Consider the following 24348-nt stretch of genomic DNA (forward strand, 5'->3'; position numbering starts at 1 on the left):
CAAAAGAAATGGAAGCATATGTCCACATAAATCCTATATACAAATGTTTATAGCAGCATTATTCATAATAGCCAAAAAGTGGAAACAACCCAAATGTTCATCGGCTAATGAATGGATAAATAAAATGTGGTTATATCCATACAATGGGATATCATTTGCCCATAAAAAGGAATGGGGTGCTGATACATGCTACAATGTGTATGAACCTTGAAAACATTATCCTAAGTGAAAGAAGCTAGTCACAAAATACCACACATTGTATAATTCTGTTCATATGAAAATGTTCAGAACAGGGAAATCTATAGAGACAGAAAGTCGACTAGTGGTTACTTAGGGCTGAGGGTTGGAGTTAAGGAGGGTGTTAGTTAAAGGGCACAGGGTTTCTTTTTGAGCTGATGAAAATGTTGAAAATCGACCGTGGTGGTGGTGGTTGTACATATCATTGAATTGTACACTTCAAATGGGTGAATTGTATCTTATGTGCGTTATCTCTCAATAAGACTGATAAAGGACTTGCAAAGATTAAAGAAAAAGATTTTTTAAAAAGACTGATAAAGAAAATAAACAGACGGCTAGAAAAAAAGACTAGCTTATTACCTATGCTGTTGCATCTTTCTTTGTGAGCTTCTCCTATGCCATTCCCGTTCCTTCCCAACCCTGAATTTTGTGTTAATCATTCCTGTACTGTAAAACAGTTTTATGACATATGTATGTATTCCTAAACAATATGTTGTTTTGGTTTGCTTATTTTTGATTTATAAAAAGAGTATATATAATATTCTCACTTTAAAAAATTCAACATTATATTTTTAAGAATTATCCAAATTGTTGCATGTAGCTATATAGTACTCATTGTTAGATATTCCATAATTTATTTACCCATTCTCTTATTGATGGGCATTTGGGTTGAGTCTTTTGCTACTACAAAGAGTGTAATTTGGAAACTTTCTTTTCATGTCTTGGCACACATGTGCAAGAATTCTTCCATGTGAATGTGAATGTGCCTTGTATTTTAATGACCCAAAAAAGGTTGATTCTTCCTCTGACTTATAGATTAATGCTATCTACCCTGCTTATTCACTCCCTCAAACCAAGATAAAGTAACTAGAGCTGAGAGCCTGACTTCTCATCCTATTTAAATTCTAATTGTAATATCTATTTTCTCCTGACCTAAGAAGCATGGAAAAATACTAATCTAAAACTTTACAACAATTTCACAGCAGGACCACTTACCTCAATCACTTATGAACATCTCCATCCTCTTACTGGTATATCACCTGGGTTTAGGATGAGACAGAGGACAACTTTATTATATCAAAGGAACATTACTTTAAGCAAGGTACATACTAGTAAGTGCTTACTAATCTTCACTAACATTTTCCTTGTATGGTATCCTGCTGGGTACTCCAATGTTCCAACATGATCAGTTTGGTTATTCTGGTAACAAGCCAGTTGGAAATCTGGAATTTTAACCTTGGACACTTTGTAGGTCTGCTGTGATTCAGGCTGTGAGCTTTTACAGTTTATTCGGGATATTTCCACTTAGGAAGTAGGGGTGCACCCTCAGGTCAGAACAAGCCATTGTAAGGGATTTTTTTAAGTTTATTTTCTATTGTGGTAAAATATACATAACATAAAATTTGCCATTTTGACCATTCTAAATTGTACAATTCAGTGGCAATAAGTGCATTTTAAAAGTTGTGCAATAAGCATCATCTCCAGAACTTCTTCATCATCCCTAACTGAAACTCTGTCCCCATCTATAATAATAAAATGCTAATTAGACTGGATGTCCTTCCAGACATCCTCGCAGACATCCTTCTGGACGACATTCTAGACAAAGCTGGGGCTGCGAGGGAAGCCCGGGTTCCGGGGGAAGGAAGGCCTTCCCCTTCACAAATTTCATGCATCGGGCCTCTAGTTATACAATAAACCCCTATTCTCCCCTTCCCTCAGCCCCTGGCAACCACCATTCTACTTTCTGTCTCTATGAATTTGCCTGTTCTAGGTACTGCGTATAAGTGGAATCATAGCACCAGCTAACAGAACTTAAGGGCCATTCTACAGTATAAAAGTCTGCTCTAAAATTATTCTTGTTTTGATAGAAAGGGATAATAAAGAGCCAGAGAATTCTGGGAGACTGCAAGTAGAAATGGGGTGGTATAGACGGCAGTATTGAAGAGGATGATGGTCCCTGGAGAAGCCAGATGCTGGAGACACCAAAGACAGACCTTGTCTTGTGTCTGTACTTGTACTCAGTTTCATGAGAAAATAACCTTTATTGCTTTGCATCAGTCCCCATCAAAATCCAGAGACACTCTGGGATCCCCTGATTATTTATTCATTCCGCCACACTGAGTGACTGTTATATGTCCAGTGAGAAGCAAAAGGGATACAAAGATGAAAATCAGTGAAGGATCTGATCTGAGACAGAACAGAAGATGATCTAAGCTGTGAACATAGATCTCAAAGGATCTGCTTAGGTGGTCGTCATCATTAGGTCCAACCTTGTTTCTACGTAGTTTTATTCTGAGAAGAATCACTGAATTCTAATGAGACAAATCAGTTATTTTACTCTAAGGTAACAAGAAGCAGCCACATTGGACCACACTAAGAACACTGGCCAATCGTATTTTTCAGAACCAGGTAAAATAGGCCTCACAGTGGTGAATGCATATTTCAGTCTGATTATAGTCTGACATGTAGTTGTAGTTCATTTTATGGAATCTGAGTTTAGAAACCTCTGTGTTGCCCAGAATGTGTAGGTAATAGACTAGTGTCTTGTAAGGTTGGTCTTTTCACCTAATGAATACAGTCTGGTGCTTCTGCTCACCTCTCTCAAGTGGCAGGAAGCTGGGATATTTGGCCCAGTTAGTAGGTTGACGGAAGAGTTTATCTAATTTGTTGCTTGGCATTAGGTTAAACACTGTCTTTTTCCTGGCATCATCTTCTACCATGCTAGAAGCTGTAGCAAGACATTTTCAGGGGTACAATGTAGGTTCGCAAATATTTGGACAAAATTTTTAAAGCTTGAAGTTTTGTTTTTTCTTCATATCCACTTCTTTTTCATTTCTTAGTACTCTCAGGGTACCCTCTGGTTGTTCAAAGTTCCTTCTGTAGACAGCGCCCCCCCCACCGCCTTCTTCCATCCTGCATATCTACTTCTTTTTCATTTCTTAGTACTCTCAGGGTACCCTCTGGTTGTTCAAAGTTCCTTCTATAGAGAGCCCCCCTCCCTTCTTCCATCCTGCTTCCTAATGGCCTCTCCCTTCATAGGCCTCCTCTTCCCTCAGAATGGAAGGTGGACAATTATCTAAGTTCTTCAGTAAAGAAGAACTTATCTAAGTTCTTCTTAAAGTTCTTCAGAAAACTTTAAGAAGAGGCTTGTTAATGCAAATGAGTCCAGGTAATATACAATGAGGGGTGGAATTCATTTAAAAAAAAGTATATGTATATGAGAGGATATATAAAATAATATATATATTTTAGAGAGGAAGGGAGAGGGAGAGAGATAGAAACATCAATGATGAGAGAGAATCATTGATCGGCTGCCTCCTGTATGCAGGAGATGGAGCTCGCAACCCAGGTGCGTGCCCTAACTGGGAATCGTACTGTGACCTCCTGGTTCATAGGTCGATGCTCAACTACTGAGCCACACTGGCCAGGCTGGGACTAATTATTGTGCTTCCTACATTCTTCAAACTATGTACATTAACTACATGCAGAGACTTCCAAAGGTACACGCACACAGGTATTTCCCACCTTCTTTTCCATAATCACCTTTCTCTCATTTTATGTAAGAAAGGCCTCTCTCAAACCTATCGTATTCGTCCATTTTACTAAAAGGTCTATCTCTAACCCATTTTATTAAATTGCATTGTCCAAGGATGTAAAAATCTAGGGAATGGGGATGGCAAAAAAAGGGGGACATTTCAGAATATCAGTTTTGGAGATGAGAAAGTCAATAATTACATTTCCTGGACATTGCAAATCATATGTTTTCTAAGTCTTTGATTTAAAAAACAACAACAATGAAGGTACTCTAATGAAACTGTAAACTAATGTTAAAGGAAAAATTTAAAAGAGAATGAAACATGGTTCTCATACAAATAATAAAATCAACATTTTAAAAATTTAAAAATAAGAGAGCCAGAAAAGTCTACAATCAAAGAGGACCATTGATAGGGATGCTGAAATGAATTTACTTAATAGATATAACACTGGCTTCTTCATAGTTTGAGAGGGAAGTCAATTGGACTTCCACATGATAAAATGTATTTGCATTCCCATAGAACATAATTACTGACTCCACTAGAAGTTTTCTACAAGTTCACATCTCTGTGTACAGATTTGTGAATTGCCTAGGCAAAGACCATGAATGGCTGAGATAACCCAGATGGATGAATAGATAGGGTACTCACTAAATTTCAGTCTTCCCCAATTTTTCCTTTCACTGATGGTTAAAATAATTTTTGATATTTCATCACCATGTAATGTTTAGTATATAACTCAGAAGGAATTCAAAGAATTGAGTAATGTTTCTGTTACAAAATCTCATTCATTCTTATCTCCTTATTTATGTGAATAGTTTCCTAGCATTTTCATTGATAAAAACAAAAATTGAGTCAAATTGGTTTTCAATCTTGACTCATTCTAATAATATGAATATTCATCCCCTTATGCATGAAATAATTGAAAAATCAAAGTTCTCAAAAGAGAGGGGTTTCCATTTACTTTTTATTTACATTTAGTAATTATGTGTCAACATTTGTAGTATTTGTATTATTTTTATAACTTGCATTCTAATAATAGTTACAATAATAACAAATAGAACTTTTTTTGCCACTGGATTTAAATTAAGTGTATATACATATTTTGATGCAGAAAAAAAGTATGATAGGGTATTGAATAAAAGACATTAAATCATAAAATACATAAAACTAGGATAAAATTCTATAAGGGAAGCAGAATGGAAATATAAGTTCAAGGAGAAAATGTTATTATGCAAAATTTATAACTTTCAAAGAGCAGCCTGTTTATGTAGTCTTTTAAAATGAATGGTGATGAATTTCAATGGACATATTTCAGCTAGTGATAAAATAGTTGTACTTTTGCAGAATGCTGGAAGTTACATTCTTCACAACTATTTACATTTTGGTGAAAGTTTTTATATGCCTACCTAAAAATATGCAAGAGATTTTTATGAAAATCTTTTAAGTTATATACAAATTGGAAAATCTCTTTGTAACTCATCCTACCTCTGTTTTCTGACCAAAAATCAAGGGCCTGTAATATGGTAAATGCCATCTGTAAGTTTAGTATTGGTAGATGAACCAATTTAATGATTGACATAGTTCTAATGCCTCCTTGTTCTGTTAGATTTAGGGAAGACATTTAGAAGTAAAGGTCTTGGTACTTGGGATACCTCTTTAAAGGAGATGATGGCCCATCACATTTTATTTATTTATTTTTAGGAAGTTATATCTTCACTTTGCTCATCTTTCTTGTTCTTCCCTTTGGAGGCACTCACTTTAAGGTATTATGTGTGTATGCATGTATGTGTATAATAACCAGATAGACAGCACTATCATTGGATCTGTAAATGGATAGCCTTCACCATGTTTGGGAAGTTTGGGGCCAATATTTCTTCAAATATGTTTCCTGTCTAAATCTCTTTGTCCTCACCTGGGATTCCAATGACATTAATATTAATCCTTTTAGTATTCTCCCACAGGCTTCTTAGGCTCTGTTCATTTTGTTGTTGTTATTGTTCAATCTTTTCTCCTCTCTGTTCTTTAGATTAGATAATATCTACATCATCAAGTTCAGTGACACTTCCCTTTGTCTTCTCTGTTCTGCCATTGAGTTCAGTGTATTTGTGTTTTTTATTGTTATTATATTTTTTGATTCTGTGTCTCTATAAGAATTTCTATCTTTCCATTAATTTCAAGTGTGTTTACCTTTATCACCTGGAACATAGTTAAAATAGCTCCTATAAATCTGGTAATTTCAACATAGTGTCATCGTGGAGTTGTTGATTGTTTTTTCTCTTGAGAAATGATAACATTTTCCCAGCCCCTTGCATGTCAGACATTTTGGGATTAAATTCTTGACATTTTGAATGTTATGTTCTGAGACTCTGGATCTTTTTAAAATGCTCAATGTTTTTGTCTTATCAGGCAGTCTATACAGCTCTGGCTTGTATTCTATGGGCAATGGTTCCAACATTAGTTCATTTTTCAAAGCTTTTGCTGTGCTGTTTTGGGTCTCATGGAAGCACAAGTCAGAGCTTAGACTGGGACTTGAACAGTGGCTTATATCATCGTTCGGTTCTCAAAGCCATTGGGTCTGCCCCACATCTGCACAGCCCAGGGGAGAAACCATGGCCTGCACTCCATGCATACAATTAGGGGATCCCCTTCTTCAGTTCTCTCCTCTGAGATTCCTCCCACACTCTTCTCTCCCTTAAGAACCAATTTGTCCTGTTCTTCTGCCAAAAATGTTTCATTTCTCTTAAAGTTTTAGTTGCTCACGGTGCTGCAGAATAGACTAGAGTCACCCTCAAGGCAAAGCCCTGAGAGAAAAGTAGCGAGAAAAAATAACAGGGATTCTCCCACACTCTTTGAACCACAAGGGTCCTTTCCCCCCAACCCCCCACCCCCGCTCTTTGGCAATAAGACTAGGTTTCTTTTGCAGAAATTTTTAGCTGCTTATGCCACACAATTCTGTGACTGTGGCTACTCAAAGAAGAAAAAAACGGGAAAAACTTGCTCTTTTCCTCACATTCTTCAATTTACAGGGGCCTCCTTTCCAGGTCTTCTGGCCAAAAAGAGGAGGGTTCTCTGGAAGATTTTCTTGCCCGCACCTCCTGCACAGGTCCAACCTTTGGGCCAACTCTGGAGAGAAAAAGAAAAACCCTAAAACATAGCCCCAAATGGGCCCCGTTTTCAAGTTTGGTTGCTCTCCTCAATTCATTTGCTATTGTTTATCTTTCAGAGTCAGGGAGTTGCTTTTTGCATTTTGAATATAATTTAGAGACAGGCTACAGTGGGCTTATACCTCCTTCAAGACACTGGTAGTTCCCTCCTCCTTTTCCCCTCTGTTTTTCCTACACCCTGCCATTTTTTTCTTTTCTTTTCTTTTTTTAATTTTTTTATTGCTTAAAGTATTACAAAGCATTTTTTTTTTCTTTTCATCTTGCCCTTTATCTGTTTCCCATTTCTTTTGGGCTGTCAGGTCTAAGGAGCAAAAAAGAAGAACCTCTAGTTCTTTGATGGCTCACAGCTCTATTTGAAAACTGATTTTGTCACTCCTAATAAATCAAAGTCAAGTCTGAAAGGAGAGCCAGAGGCTGGAGACACATGAAGAAACAAAAAGGGGTTGGAGGAGAGTGCCTGGGCCAAATCCATCACCTGGCTACTTTAAGTATAATGATCACAGTCACATTTGTTGAAAATATCCATGCACAAATCTGGCCCAGCACTTACGAAGTGATCCTTACAGCTTTTCTTTTAAGAGAGTTGCTGAATCTATTATTCAAATGCATATAAATTTTACAATGAGTGCCAGAATGTTGAGATTAGGAAGAATTTCAGCAAACCTTCTTACCTTCATTAGTCCAGAGAGACATGGCAGTCTTAACACTGAAAGACAAGATTTAATGAAGTAAAATACTTCTAGTTATGCTAAGAGAAATAACTGATCATAAAAAAAATGCTTTCCCCTTTATGCTTTCAGTCAATAGCATTTCTGTAGTTTCTTTGTTCTATGGCAGGGGTGGGGAATGTCCGTCCCAAGGGCTGTATAAGGCTCACAAAATCATTTAGCCTGGCCCTGGCAAGGCATTCGGGGTGAGTTAATTAAATGTTTGACCAAATATAGCAGGCTAATTTTTAAGTTGATAATTTTGTATGGCCCATGAATGATGCTATAAATATCCAAATGGCCCTTGGAAGAAAAAAGGTTCCCCACCCCTGTTCTATGGCATGGTCTTGGATGAGTGGTGTGTGAAATGTTAGGGGTTGTTGTGTTTGGGGATAGGAGAGATGGTAATACACTCTATAATAGTTCACAGGTTGAGCACTCGGGACAGATCATGATGATGAGTGCTGTGGAGCATTCACTGATAAATTACAACACTTAGGCATCACTTACAGTTCACGGTCTCCTTTAATCTTCCATAGAATCCCAGGGCAGTTATTATTATTAGGTAGGTAATACTTATACTTCCATTCCAGAAGTCCCCTGGACTTTGGGTTCCTATATGCAGCTGCCAGCTATCATCTCAGTATCACCATAGGCACTTGAAACTCCCAGGTCCAAAACTGCTTCTCTTCATTTCCCACCTCCATTCCCTATCCCTGTTTTGATTGACACCACCCTACCACAGAGCAAGACATCTAAGAAATCCCACCTTCTCCATTTCCCTCCCAATCCCATTTAATCCTTCCTCAGACTTTACCTATTTTATACATCTCTCAGATCTTCAATCCGCTGTCATCATGGCAGTAATTCCCTGGGTCCCTTTCCTGCTTTATCAACCACTCTTTCTAACTCCCCATCAAGCTCCTCTTTCTCCTGCTTTCTTAGAAAGCTCCTGGCACGTAGTCAATGCTCAGTAAATATTTTCTGGCTGTACTGTCTCCATGTCTTTGCACAAACTGGCCATAGGCTCAGGAACACCTTTCCTTACCTTTCCTCTGAACAACACCTCCTCGTCCTTTGAGATTTAATTTAGTTCCTATTCAAACTTTAGTAGCCTCCTACTTCCCAGGGCTCAGTTGAGTGCCCCATTTCTTGGCCCTTCCCACATGCCCCCCTATTACACTCTTCTATTACAGGGCTTCTCAAAGTGAGGGGTCTCATATTGTACTTATTAAAAATGCAGATTCCTAGCAATACCCAGGACCACTGAATTGTATAGCTGAGTGTGGGGCTTAGGAATCTGCATTTAAGGCCCAACCCTTCCCAGTGATTCTGATGCACAGGAGAGAGAGGAACAGTGAGAACTGCCACTCTTTTCTGTCCCCTATCTTGACCCCTACAACTAGTTCCAGGAGAGAGGAGTGTGGCCTCTCAGAGCAGTCTCTGGCTAAGTTTAGTTACCATCTATCACTTTGCTCGGAGAAGAGAGCATCAAGTTACCAGAGATAATAGGTTTTAAACTGTACCTTTATAAAGAGGAACAGTACTTATTTTTTATTTGATTTGAAATGCTTTATTGAGCTAAAATTTTGCATATCATGCTATTCACCCATTTTACATGCACAATTCAGTAATTTTTAGTACATATACAGCACTGTGCAACTGCCACTGCAATTCTAATTTAAATCATTTCCATGACTTCAAATAGAAACTTTGTGTCCATTTAAAGTCACTCTCCTTTCCTGTTTCCAGCCCTAGGCAACCCCTAATCTATTTTTTGTCTCTACAGATCTGCTTTTCCTAGATATTCATATAAATGGAATTGTAGAACACATGGTCTTCTATCTCTGCCTCTTTTATGTTGCATAGTGTTTTGGCAGTTCACCCATGTTGTAGCATGATCACTACTTCATTCCTCTTTATTGGCAAGTAATATTCCAATGAATGAATATACCACATTTCTTTTATCCATTCATCTATCAATGGAAATTTAAGTTGTTTCCTTTTTTTGGCCATTATGAATGATGTTGCTAGGGATATTTGTAGACAAGTTATTATGTGTGTGTACGTATGTTTTTGTATCTCTTGAGTAGATACCTATGGGTGGGATGACTGGTCATATATCAAATATATGCTTAACTTTTTAAGAAACTTCCAAACTGTTTTTCCACAGCAGCTGCATCATTTTAAATTCCCACCAGCAATATAGGAAGGTCCCAATTTCTCTTGAGCCTCACGAGCACTTGTTATTATATGTCTTTTTAGTCATCCTATTGGGTATGAAGTGATATTGTGTGGTTTTGATTTGTATTTCACTTTCTCTAATGACTATTAATATTGAATGCCTTTATATGTACTATTGGGAAAATGTCTATACAATATTTTGCCCATTTTTAAATTGGAGTGTTGGTCTTATTATTGAGTTTAAGAGTTCTTTATATATTCCGGATACAAGGAGAGCAGTATATCTACTTTTGGGAGGGACAAAAGGTCCGTGAAAGCCCTGCCCAGGCTGCAGTAACCTGGCCAGCGGCATCTCCATGGCTCTTCTTTTCCCAGTGCCAGGTGTGGCCCTTGGGGAACTCCTAGAGCACCTCTTTGACCTCTTCCTCCTCAGTGGCCTAACAAGAGCAGAAGGGCAGCATGGGGACACAGGAATAGAAAGAGCTTCCCCAACAACATTGGAGCCTAGAAAGGGTCATGGCAGGGTTTGGGGAGGGAGCTGCTTTTCCATGGAGAGTCCTTACTTCACACTTAGCTAAAGGAGTTCCCACTTCAGGATAGGGGAGTGGAATAGGGGTCTGTCCTGCTTCCACTCAGCCTTCACAGCCTATGACTTTATGGCTGTGTCCTTACCCAGTCCCACCACCCCAAGTCAAGGCACAGAGCAAGCCTTCAAGATATACTTAGATTCCCCCAGGGTCTCAGTTCTCATTGGGCTCTTTCCAGCTGAAATTACCCAGTTCCCTGCAGCCTGGTGTCCTAGAGTGCTGGCCTGTCCCCAACAGCCAGACTGTCCTCTCCTCAAGGAGATCATGGTGCCTTGAAGACACTCTGAGTCTCATCCACCTGTGCAGCCCCAGCAACCAGCACAGAACACAGCTCACACATATGCATATGAAATGAAGAAGGAAAGAGTTTGTGTTTTGGAAGTGAGGGGCATTATGCGGGCAATTAAGGGGCAGGATCTCAAATTAAGATTCTCTGATGCCAAAAAATGCTTTTGTGCTACCTCAAGTTGTAAACCCTAGCCTCTTATCTTCATAAATTCCAACCTTGAAGAGAAATGTTTATGATATGAGAATGATCAGGGGTGGTTCTGAGGAGTGGTGCCACCAGAGTACAGAGGGCAAATGGATGGGGAGGTAATTTCTATATATAGTTGCTTATTTTACCTTCAGGTGACAGGAAGTTAATACCTGGAGGCAAGTTACCTCTGATTTGTGAGACGCTGAATGACTCCTCAGAGAAGTTGAGGTTTGGAAAGTGGGTGCAGCAGTGTCAGGAAGGACCTTGAGGCAGTGGAAACAGCAGAACCACAGCATAGAGGAGAGATGCGGGGGACAAGTATGGGGGGGGAGGGGTCATCTCTATGACTGGATCTCAGGAGCCTGACAAGGTACAGAGAGCTGGAGTGAGGTCCTATTGAAAATCAACTGAAGATATGCTTCTTATCGCTGTAGTGGGACATTAAGCAAATGGCCAATCAGGATTTCATATATGTTCTCTCCAGTTCTGTGAAAAATTTTAAGTGTTCTTTTCCTGTATAACTCCCTAATCTCTTGTATTCTGATTACACTATTTCAACACTCAACCACTCTTGGAACTTTTTTGCAATATAAAGAAAACAGTGCCTTTTTTTCTTTTCTGTTTGGTAAGAAGCTGGCTCCAGAAATGCTCTGTAGGAGAGTAAGCAAAAGACATGAAGGCAGGCACCTCGGCAACGTGAATGTGTCTCCTAGTGAAATAATTCTTTGGCTTGACCAAGTAGGGTCTGCTTCCAGCCCCTCCTACTACAGCTGGGCAGGAGTATTTTAATCACTCCTGATTGTCTAGATATGAACATTGTGCTTAGCAGGTCGTGGAGACTAACTGAATGAATGAAGCAAGCATAATCAGTGAGATAGTCACTGAATGAGTGAATGAATGAATATCATTGTTTTTCTATATATACTATTATTCCAGTTAGTAAGACTGAATCACAAGCTCTTCCAGAAAAAAAAAAGATAATTAATATAGTCATGATAAAGAGAATTTAACAATCCAGGACAGTCTAGTTTGATGGTAGTTTAACAACATTTTTTTTAAATTTGGTGGAATTATCGAGAAAGTAGCCTATTGCGACTTTATTGTTCGCAGGGAGCTCACCCATAAGCCAGCTGCCCAGCCTCACCATGAAACAAGGTTTGAAAGTCTTCAATTTCCTAGTCACTTCAAGTCTATTTTCTAGTTAATCTTCGTCTTATGATCTTTGAAATCCACTGGACCCTTACGGAATCAGAAGCTCTGAAGAGCAGGAGAAACGGATGGTGAAGAGCACAAAGTTAGGCACAGAGACAACAGAAGAGAAACTCACCACAATTATTTCTGCACCTTTGGCCTCTTAAGGAGAACTGCAAACTAGCAACCCGGACACCCAGAAGACCCAGCCCTTTTATTAACAGGAAAGAGTTACCAAAGTAGCTTTCTGCTCTACTTGTCTTAAGAACTTGCTCTGAAGAATTTACAAAACAAACAAACAAACAAAAAACCCTTTGGACAATGTAGTTATAAAATTTTTGAAACCTAAAAAAGAAGGAGGAACCATGGAAAAGCCTACGGTTTACATTAGAGGGAGCAAGTGTGCCCTTTTTAATCAAGGCAGGAAGCCAAGTTTTGTTTTGTTTGTTTGTTTGCTTGCTTGCTTTAAAGATTTTTAATTGATTTTCAGAGAGAGGAAGGGAGAGGGGGAGAGAGAGAGAAACACCAATCGGCTGCCTCCCCCAGCCGGGGATCAATACTGCAACCTGGGGACTGAACCGGCAACTCCTGGGTGCATAGGACAACGCCCAACCAACTGAGACACACCGGCCAGGGCATCACTGTGGTTTTAAGTGGGAAAACTAATCTAGTATCTTCTTTTACATGGACATTTCTCCCATGAAAAGTTGGTTTTCTGCCTGATCTGGATTATTCCAGGATGTGGGCAGGCGAGGGAAAGGCAGTGAGGGGTAGCCAATTATTAGTCAATCAGAAAGTATTTATAGAATTCTCCATGTACATGGCAGCATGCAGGCTCAGTGGGAGATACAAGGAGAATCAGCCCATGGAAAGCTCGGACTGATCTCCTTGGGAGGCAAGGTGTGCATGTGCTGGCAGAAAAGACAGCATGAGGCGGTATTTTAATTGGGCAGTATGTCTTACAGGCACCAGAAGGCTATACAGACAAACACGCTGTTACTCGGGGCTTATCACCATTTATTCTGGGCCATGGGGTGTCAATTTTCAAAGTGACTATGAAAGCTGCTTTTTATAACTGGTTTTTAGACCAAGTAGGTAGGGCCTTTGTAGACTCTGAGCATAAGATGGTTTGGGTGCAATATATGAGGGATGAAGGAGTGTTATTTTCCAAAAATGATTCCACAGAGATTATGCTTGTGTCCTTCGCAGGGGACAATTTAAAAGCAAAAGAATCATCATAAAAATGTTTAGGGGGAAATATATGACTAAAAAAGTACTAATTACATAGCCAAATTTTCATTTCATAGTAACCATTACACGTAAGTTTTGAGAAAACCTATTTTAGAGAAATTAAATGTTGAAAATAATAATGATAATAAATAATAATATGATAATAATAGCCTAAACTTTTCAGCTGCTCATTTTCCTTGGCCAGATCTTGCTGAACATTGCAAATCCCCAAAGACTTGATGTAGTGGTATGTAGATCTAACTACTCCCATGGAAAGAAAAATGAGATGGGAAAAATGAGATGGGATGTCTTCATAGTAGGAGCTAGCAAGTTTATCACTGACCATGTGCCATTCTTTGTATGTCTTCATATGCATACTTCCATCAACTCTATGTATAAGTAGTAACTAAAACAAAGCAAAATTAAGCTCTTTTCCCAGAGTCTCCCAGCTAGTGATTCCAAAGCCTCTATACCACCCTAGTTAAAAATGGGCAAAACAATTGAGATCTTATAAAATGTTTGAAAGTGTGGAGAGCTCTGGTTTTCTGGAAACTGCCATGAGAAGGATAGAAATGTGTGCACGCTCTCTCCCTCAGTGCTTTAAGCTTAGTCATGGTACTGTTGGTATAACATTGGCCATTGGACAGTGTTAGGAACCAAATTCCTGTACTTTGAGGATGGGTTCTATAAAATGACCAATGAAGCAAAAATTTTTTTTGTTATGATAGCTATCTTTTATCCTATAATAATGTTTCTAGCACAGCTTATTATTCCAAGACACGTTATTATTCTCAGAGATGCCTTTGAGAATACTTACTGGCTATATTCTTGTTGAAGTGTATGAAATATTTGTAAATGTATGAAATTGGTATGAGAGATGTTTGAATTGTTTAAATATTTAGAATGCTAACTACTTTATTTGAAAAAAAACCACTCAAAACTTTGGTTTATAAACTCACCCAGAGACATACAATGTGCAATACCCATTTTCCTACCTTTTCTACACCTTTTGAAAATTATTTTAAGGAGAATATTTGATCAACAACAAAGTATCTATACTAATAAAAGCCTAGGTGGTCCTTGCGCCCTCGCGTGCGATGTCATCACAAGGTGGCCACCACAAGATGGCCATGTGCACAGCAGAGGTGGGGCCCAGCGGCCACTCCACGTGGTGAGGCCTGGGGGTCCCACGGCTCTGTGCAGCACGGAGGAGGTCAGTCCTGGTGTCTCTACCGCCTTGTGCGAAGGAGGCGGGTCCCGGCGGAGGAGGCAGGTCGCGCCAGGGGAGGGCAGTTTTGGGCAATCAGGCCAGCAGGGGAGCAGTTAGGCATCAATCAGGCTGGCAGGGGAGTGGTTAGGAGCCAGTAGTCCCAGATTGTGAGAGGGATGTCCAACTGCCGGTTGAGGCCCATTCCTGTGGAATTGGGCCTCAACCATCAGTTGGACTTCCCCCGAGGGGTCCCAGATTGGAGATGGTGCAGGCCTGGCTGAGGGACACCCCCCACCCGTGCATGAATTTTGTGCACCAGGCCTCTAGTGTCATCATAAAAGTTCTAAATACTGGAGACAATGAGAAGGATTCAAAAAACTTCCTCCAGAGAGGAAAACACAGGTAATATCCCAAGGATGAAGAATCAGAATGGCTTGGACTTCTCCACAGTAACCTAGGGAACTAGAAGACATGGAGCAATGCCTTTAAAATTCTGAGGAAAATTTTCAGCCTGCAATTCTATACTCAGCCTAATCACCAATCAAGTGTGAGAGCAAAATAAAGATATTCTCAGGCATGCAAAATCTCAAAAAAATTGGCCTTTCATGTACCTTTTTTCAAAAGACAATGCTCTTTCCAATTAAGGAAATACACCAAGAAAGAGGAGGATATAGAGTCCAGAAAACAGGTGATAGCACATAAGGAGTGGGGGAGAGAAATCCCTAGGATGGTTTCTCTGTTCACCTTCAGTGATGGTGAAGGCAGGTCCCAGGTTACAGATGTGCAGCAGGCCTACGGAACAACCATGCAGTTGGAGTAATTCTCCAGAAGAGATAATTCTGAGAAGAAAGAACTAAGAATTCCAGATGTGGTTGGTCCCATTGAAAGTGGACTTACACAACTGGGGGAAGATTTTGGAGATGATTAATTTTTTTAAGTGTGTAGACAACTGAGAAGCTGAAAAACGTGGCTTTAAGAAAACAAGCTATGCAAAAAGTGAAAATCATGACTTAGCTGTGAATAGTCATAACTGTATTAACACTGATTATTGGTCACAGAAAAATTGAGATATAACACTATTGGGAGAATGGGATAAAAGGAAATGTGCATGTATGTGCTGGTGGGGATGAGGCAAGAGAACAGTAAACCCTTTTGTTTTTGGTGGGAACTCAGTGGATGATGTCTGAAAGTGAAGAAAGCAAACGAGACATAGAACTATAAGCATATTATTTAGAAATAAGGAGGCAATTACAGCACTAAAGTAAACAGCTAAAAGAATTGCAAATGGTTGACTCTCAAATCAAAGAATGGAAGGAGGCAGTCAGGGGACTGTTCTGTTTTATCATAAGCCTTTAAGAACTGTTGACTCTACATCTGCTCATGTTTGGCTTTGATAAAAATAAAAATTAAACTATAAAAAATGAAGGGTGAAGGAGAAATTTAAATAAGAAAAAAAGGACACGCAAGGATAACTTATACTTCTCATTATAGAGAAACTCAAAAGAGAATACTCAAAAAATAATGCAAAATAAAGCATTAAGATTAACCTCAAGTATCATTTCCTAAAACATTAAAAAGAGAAAGTTGTGAAGTTCTGTGTTCCTCCACCTTTTTCTTTTCGCTCACCCTCACACTCTGGTCAAACATTGGTGTTTATCCTCTATAAGCTCAAGGTTGGTTAGTACTTGAGTAGAAAATCTGAGCAGCAGCATCTAACCCAGTCTCTTGATTCTCCAGCTGTACATCTGGCTTCTCTTGGTGTCTCATCCGATTCCCAGAACATCCTACATCCACCATCCTGCCATTTTCCCTTCTTCCCTGGCTTCCTGATCCACATCATTTGTCCACTGACCCTGACTCATTCCATAGCCGGATCTAGCTGTCTGCATTTGCTTTGACTCCCCTATCCATTTCCTCAATCTAATTCTTAATTCCTGGCTCCCACCTCCTCGTCAAAACTTGGCTAAATCCATTTTGAAAAACCAAGGCGAATGGAATTGCCTGGGAAGAATTTGGAGAATCTGCAGCTCTGTTCTTTCTTCATTCTTGAGAGCCAGGCTAGCAGCTGAGGGCGCATGTGGGGAGAAGTGTGTGTGCGCGCGCGTGTGTGTGTGTGTGTGTGTGTGTGTGTGTGTGTTAGAGAAGAGGACACGGCCATCTTGGACCCTGTCATGTTTTTTGGGAATACTAACGTATGTTTTTTATATCTTGGTGTATTCTTTCTTTTATTTGTGTCATCATAAAAGTTCTAAATACTGGAGACAATGAGAAGGATTCAAAAAACTTCCTCCAGAGAGGAAAACACAGGTAATATCCCAAGGATGAAGAATCAGAATGGCTTGGACTTCTCCACAGTAACCTAGGGAACTAGAAGACATGGAGCAATGCCTTTAAAATATCATAAAAGTTCTAAACACTGGGGACAATGAGAAGGATTCCAAAAACTTCCTCCAGAGAGGAAAACACAGGTAATATCCCAAGGATGAAGAATCAGAATGGCTTGGACTTCTCCACAGTAACCTAGGGAACTAGAAGACATGGAGCAATGCCTTTAAAATTCTGAGGAAAATTTTCAGCCTGCAATTCTATACTCAGCCTAATCACCAATCAAGTGTGACAGCAATTTCGCATGTGGGGAGAAGTGTGTGTGTGTGTGTGTGTGTGTGTGCGTGTGTGTGCGTGTGTTAGAGAAGAGGACACGGCCCCGAATATCCCTGTCATGTTTTTTGGGAATACTAACGTATGTTTTTTATATCTTGGTGTATTCTTTCTTTTATTTGTTCTTCCATTTCTTCTAGAAACTGTTCTAAAATTTTAAACCCAGAGGCATCTTTCCAGCTTCCTTGCATGAAGTTGCATATTGACCTCGTATGAGGCTGTGGCAAGACTTCAGTTCATGGTGATTTCACATGAAGTGACATCTGATTCACTTTTAGACTGCATTCCACACCAGTCTGCCCAGCCCTGCAGTTTATGGGCTAACTCCTATTGTCTTTCAACATATGAAGCACTAGATAATGTGTGGTTTGGCTCTTGTCTGGGAAGCTGATTAAGCCACAGTCAGGGACAGCAATCCTACGTGTGAAATGTAACAGGCCTTCCTCTAACAGCTCTGGGGTGACTCTGTTTGGAAGCAGGAAGGATGGATAGATACCCAGCCTCACTTTTACCCCCAATTCCTTAGCCAACCTCAAAGCCAGCTTATTTCTGCCAAGAGTGTTGGGTAACTCAAGATCGCTGTCTCCAAAAACTACCACACCTAAAACTGAATTTTGTCTAAAAACAACCAACAGCAAAGGGAAATAATATTTTAAATTAAAATACTCACCATTCAAAATAATTGCAATTTAAAATAATTTAGCAACAGACCCCTGAAACACACTAATAGCAGGTAGAAGACAATTCGCTCTGGAGGCAATGGCCTCTGTTGGCTCCTCAATGATGCACAGTTTCACCAACTCACAGTTCTCCTGGGCTGTGCTGTTTGGTTTAAGGCAACTAAGTAAACAAGGGGTTAGTGTCCCCTGCAGAATTATACTTTAACAGAAAGAATTATTGGAAATGGTTAACGTCTCCTCCCACCATTAGCAATAAGAGTTGACAATATTAATTGTGAATATATATTCTTGGGCTTTTAAGTAAGTGGTGGACATAGATTGTATCATAGCTCAAAGAACCACCCAAGGAAACACTTGATAATGCTGTCAAGAGAGTGAATGTTTGTGTATTGCATATGGGGCTTGTGAAAGTCACTGAATTGAATAAACTCAATAATATTTGGGGGGGTTTTTTGTTCTAAGTTTCATGTTCTTTTGCTTTTCACATATTTCCCTGACATGTAGAAATACTCTCTAGGTAATTAAAGCCCTTCCCAGCAATTTTTATTTTCCTTCTTGCCACTGCTAAGTGTGATGGTGTCAGCTTGCTAATCCTGCCTGAGCTCACATGAACTCCATTTGTTCCTGTCTTCTAGAATGGAGGCGATGCAGGGATTGGTGGAGAGACTGGAACAGGCAGTCGGCCGACTGGAGTTGCTGTCTGCGGTGTCACACCGGCCTCCTGGGGACTGTGGGGAAATTAACGGTGTCAACGGAGGTAGGGCCACAAACCGTTGTCATTACCCATCTCTACATGGGTCACTTCATTTTGTCCCCATCGCTTAGTTCTCAAGAAATATTTCTATCTACTTTCTTCAACTTCCCTACTCCTTCCTTTATATGTGACCATGACATTCACCAGATGCAAGCAATCCATGAAAAATAGAAAGGGAAAAAAAGTTTCAACGCACACTCCACAAAAATTACCAGTACTTCCGCCTGTTAAGAGCGTAATCCATGTGCCAAGTATCATTATTCTTTCGTTTTAGTGTTTATGCTGCTCTTCCACGCTCAGTGACTAAATATATTATCTAAGTGATTATCAAAAAGAAACTAATGTTCTCAGTTGGAATGTAAACTGGAAGGAATTATTATTCTGTAGATTTTAATTTTAAAAAGAACAAATCATTAAATTTAAGAACTGCAGTTTTAAAGGAGTGAACCTGATGTGAATCCGAATGTGAATTCCTAGTGACATGATCCCATCACGTTGTTTCACTTGTGCCTGCTCCTAACCAAACACACTTTTAAAAATATATGCAAAGGCTCGGCCAGCATGGCTCGGTGATTGAGCATCATCCTACGAACCAGGAGGTCACAGCTCAATTCCCAGTCCGGGCACATGCCCGGGTTGCAGGGCTCAATCCCCAGTGTGGGGCGTGCAGGAGGTAGCCGATCAATGATTCTTTCTCATCATTGATGTTTCTTTCGCTCTCTCTCCCTCTCTGAAATCAATAAAAGCATTTTTTAAATTACATGCTAACACCACACTGAAAAAAATAGATCCTAAAAACTATGTGAGCAAATATAAAAAAATTAACTATTTCTTTAACATGATACCAGGTATTGCAAACTCTCTAAGTTATCTACAGTAATTTTTCCAATTTCTTCTTGCCTAAGCTTGCAGATTTAGCAAATAAAAATACAGGACATCTAGTTACATTTGAATTTTAGATAAGCTGACTTTTTGGGGAGATGGAGTTGTAAGTGTGTTCCAGATACTGCATGGTACACACTTATGCTAAAAATATACTCCTTATTTATCTGAAATTCAAATTTAATGGGGCTATGTGTATTTAACCTAGCAACTCTATCCTTGTCTCACATAAGGTTCCTCCTTATCTGACCCATTTTGAATCCTGTTAGGCTTTGGGGGCTGAGAAAAGACTTGTGGAAGAGGGGGTTTCAAACAAAGCTTTTGCCAGGCAAGATCCACAGCGGTGCTTCTAGAATTTCAGGCGTATTTGGAGCTGTGCCTTGTATTACATGCCCTGGGACAAAAATTACTGTGTGAGCACAAATGTGCAGGCTGGTTTTTCCCGCTGAACATAATGAAAATTAAAATGCTCTGAGTGCATTGAAAGGGGGTGCTATTTAAAGGAAGGCTGCCAGGGGCCTGTAAGTTGTTTCTGCATCAACAGAGACACATCTACGATTTCATTTTAAGCCTCTTTTTGTTAACTATACAGTTGCTCTGTGAGATTCAGTTAACCTTATTTGCAAGAATATATTTTTATGTTCTCCTCAGTAAATTTGTGTCCCTATTACTTTGGCATCTGGTGAACAAAAGACATTTCTCTAAAATTGCCAACCACAAAATATAAAGCTGGTAAATACATAAAATAAAGTTAAATCCAACTACCCAGAGATTATGTAGTGTTGTTGAGTAAATGGAAAAAAAAACCCTCCATAATTTGAACTTCACTTACTCAAAGAGCTACTGGACTGCACTTTTTATTTTCTTTATAAAAAATATATTCTGGGGCCCTGGCTGGATGGCTCAGTTTGTTGGAGTGTAATCCTGTTCACCAAAAGGTTGTGGGCTCAATTACCAGTCAGGTCAGGGCACATACCTAGGTTTTGGGTTCAGTCCATGGTCAGGGCATGTACAGGAGGGAACCAATCGATGTTTCTCTCTCTTTCTCTCTCTCTCTCTCTCTCTCTCTCTCTATTCCTTTCTCTAAAAGTCAATAAAAGTATATCCTCGGGTGAGGATTAAAAAACATTCTCAGAAAATCAATAGGCTAAGCAAAATTGAAAGGCATATAATTAAATTACTTAAGTATTTAAGCAAATATTTTCTCACTTATTAAAGTCAGGTCTTTTAAAACAGCTAGCCACCAATTTATTATCCTATTTAAAACGAAATGATAATTAGTAATTAGGATAGTTAGTAAAATGTCTGAATGATATCCATCCTTAAGACATTTTCAACATCGCTTTCATTTCTTCTTAATTAGTAAGCTTTGGTAATTATCTAAATTCTATTTTGAAAAAACCCTTAAGGACAACCTCTCACCTTAAATATAAACATCAGCATTACAATGATGCTATAATTAAAGTTTAAAAATTATTTTTTATTTAAAAAAAAACTTTTGGAAGGAATCCAGTCCATTACAAATCCATCTATGCACAGACCAAAGAACTGCCTTCTTAATGATACTGGTGTTATGATGTGTTTGCTATGCTTTTTTTATCCCTGACAATCAGGTAAGTTTGGCTTAGCAGTGGAAGAAATATTGTTGCATGCCTGCCAAGTGGCAAGCACTGTAATAGGTGCAAGAAAATCTAAGATGAATCATGTACACAGTCCTAATCCTCTAGGACAGTGGTCTGCAAACTCATTAGTCAACAGAGCCGAATATCAACAGTACAACGATTGAAATTTCTTTTGAGAGCCAAATTTTTTAAACTTAAACAATATAGGTAGGTACATTGTTATTAACTTAATTAGGTTACTCCTAAGGCTTAGGAAGAGCCACACTCAAGGGGCCAAAAAGCCGCATGTGGCTTGCGAGCTGCAGTTTGCCGACCACGGCTCTAGGATCTTTGGTCTCAATGCATTACTATACAAGGCCACAAATGCTTCGATTGCGGGGTGCTCAAAGGATGCAGGCTGGGGAGAAATACAGGTCATCGGAGGCTGCCTGGAGGAGATGTGAGCAGAGCTGAGTGATGAAAAGCCACCAGAAAACATTCCCTTTTATCATTGTACCTTCTCCACCACATTTCTAAAACTTTCCACTACTTTGAATACTCAACAGAGACCTACCTCTCCGGCCTCTCCCACACCAGCAAACAGGTTTGCCTGTTTCCAGATGGATCCATAAGGAATCTTTGGGCTTGCACCCCTTTTAGGTCCTGGAAGTTAGAAGTTAAACTAGGTACCGAAAGCTGAAGACAGCTGTTTCAGTCATCCTTTGGGCCTGTGGAAATGGGCAACTGGGAAAAAGGGAAAAGGAAGGAAAACTTTATCTGACAGATCTATGAGCTTGGATATTTCTGTCCAATAGGAGAAAGGCAATCCTAGATTTTGTTTTGGATTTTAGCAGCCTGTAGTGCTGAGGTTCTCCATGCTATCTTTCTCAAAATTAGGCATATGAAGTCTAGGGCTTGGACAAATTTTTCCTGTGAATTAAGAGGCAGGGAGAGTTCAGAGCACACCAGGCTGAGCCATTGTCACTACAGCTTTTATAGGGATTTGACACATCAAACTTACTCTGCAGTAGCTCAGCAGTCTCTCCTGCCCACCTCTCCTCCCCTGGAGGTGAAGAAAGGACAGAATGTGTGACATCAGCTTTCTTTTCCCACTTGCCCACAGTTCATATTAGCTTCTAGTTGCCCTGGATAACATTGGTACCTGTTGGCAAAGCTATTACAGCACCTGGTCTGGTCAGTCTAGAACAGCGGTTCTCAACCTTCCTAATGCCTCGACCCTTTAATACAGTTCCTCATGTTGTGGTGACTCCCAATTTCATTGTTACAAATTGAACATAATTAAAGCATAGTGATTAATCACAAAAACAATATGTAATTATATATGTGTTTTCCGATGGTCTTAGGCGACCCCGGTGAAAGGGTCATTCGACCCCCAAAGGGGTCTCGACCCACAGGTTGAGAACCGCTGGTCTAGAAGGAAGTGCACTGGCTGTGGATGAATGAGGCTTGATTCCGGTTTTGGATCTGCCTCTTACTTGGCATATGGCTTTGGTCAAGTCACGTGCTCTGTTTGCATTTCCATTTCTGATCAGGAAAGCCGTGGTGGTGCTCCTTACCTCGTGAGTTTGGGGGAGAATTAAGTGAAATTTTGTAGGTGATAGTGCTTACTGGGGAGGATGAAAAATAGGCAAGTATTGTTTTCTTGAGCCCTTGAGAAGTGTGTAATAAACACTGATTGAAGGAATGAATGACTTAGTGAAGAGAATGAAAATGGCATGAATGATATTAAACTTGCATATTCCCCATGGCAAAGCAGTACCAGCTGTTCATTAAACTACCAGGGAATCACAACATGTCCTTCCTCCAAAGGTGTGGCCCCCTCGGTGGAAGCCTTTGATAAGCTGATGAACAGCACGGTGGCGGAGTTTTTAAAGAAGAGTAGGATCCTTGCTGGTGACGTGGAGACTCATGTGAGTACTTTCCTCTCCTGTCCTGCACAGAAAGATAACACGGTCGGCAAGGAAAGGAGACGGTGGGAGGTGGGTGCACTGCTGGTGGGAGTGTCAAATGTGTGGCCGGTATGGAAAAGAGTATAGCGGTTCCTCAAAATAATTAAAGGTAAGATTATCATCCAATCCGGCAATTCCCCTTCTGGATATATGCCCCAAAGAATTAAAAGCAGGATCTCAAAGAGATATTTGTACACCTATGCTAACAGCAGCATTATTCCCAACAGCCAAAAGACAAGGCAACCCAAGTGTCTGTGGACCATGAATGGATAAGCACAAGGTGGTATACAAGGGAATATTATTCAGCCACAAAAAGGAAGGGAATTCTGACACATGCTACAATAAAAATAAACCTTGAGGATATTATGCTAAGTGAAATTAGCCAGTCACAGAAGACAAATACTGTGTGATTCTATTTATAACATATCTAGTGTGGTCAAACTCATGGAGATGGAAGGTAGAAAGATGGTTGCCAAGGGTGGGGAGAGGGAGAAATTGGAACTTTTTAAATGGGTATAGAGTTTTAGTTTTGTGATGCAAGCTAACTTCAGAAAACATTCTGGAAATCTGTTGCACAACAGTGTGAATATACTTAACACTACTAAAGTGTACACTTAGAATGGTTAAGATGGTAAATTTTGTGCTATGTGTATTTTACTATAATTAAATATATATATATATAGCTTGAGGAAAGCAAAGTCATAGAATTTGATGATCTCTGGGTTAGTAGAGCCCTTTAATGATATCCAGGACTGCTTTCCAGTTTTAGACACTTTTTATACATATTTAAATGTTTAGCATCCTCTCTAAGGCTAGTCATTATTTGCATGCATTTAGTGAAAATCTAATGCAATAGCCAAACCAATTAAAAACCTACAAGTTTATCACCAGGTTCTTCTTTTTCATTTGCCTATGTTTGTCACAGAGGATTGAATTCCAACTCCATCTGCTTATAGATTTCCCAGCAATGAGACAGTCCTGGCAAAACCATTTTCAGATTAGACTCACATAAAATCTGATTATTGAATGAAGTTGTGGTTTGGGGTTAAAAATCACATAAGAAGGGATTCTCGCTTTGCTCCTTCCCCAATTAGACATTATGTGCAACACCCAACACCAGTCTCCCAGGGGATCAGGTGACTCAAGTTCTACCAGAGGTTCCAGGACTGTAATTGAATAGATGCTTAGCTTATCACATTTGCAACAAATTTGTTCGACACATCTGAGAAAAATGAAGATTCTTCTCATGACATCTATTTTTATTAAATATTCCTGTTGA

The 24348-nt window shown here is 39.6% G+C and overlaps 1 protein-coding gene across 1 annotated transcript in view; it reads left to right on the forward strand.

Moving 5' to 3' along the window:
* Positions 1-24348, forward strand: part of CAP2 (CAP, adenylate cyclase-associated protein, 2 (yeast)) — a 138546-nt gene that overhangs the window by 3032 nt on the left and 111166 nt on the right. Inside the window, exons 2-3 of the mRNA XM_005873035.2 lie at positions 18498-18619; positions 22930-23030. Of these exons, the coding sequence (XP_005873097.1) occupies positions 18499-18619; positions 22930-23030 (222 nt within the window). The 5' untranslated portion in view covers position 18498. The remainder of the gene's footprint in view (positions 1-18497; positions 18620-22929; positions 23031-24348) is intronic.

Source organism: Myotis brandtii, unplaced genomic scaffold, assembly GCF_000412655.1.
Source record: "Myotis brandtii unplaced genomic scaffold, ASM41265v1 scaffold398, whole genome shotgun sequence".
NCBI lineage: Eukaryota > Metazoa > Chordata > Mammalia > Chiroptera > Vespertilionidae > Myotis > Myotis brandtii.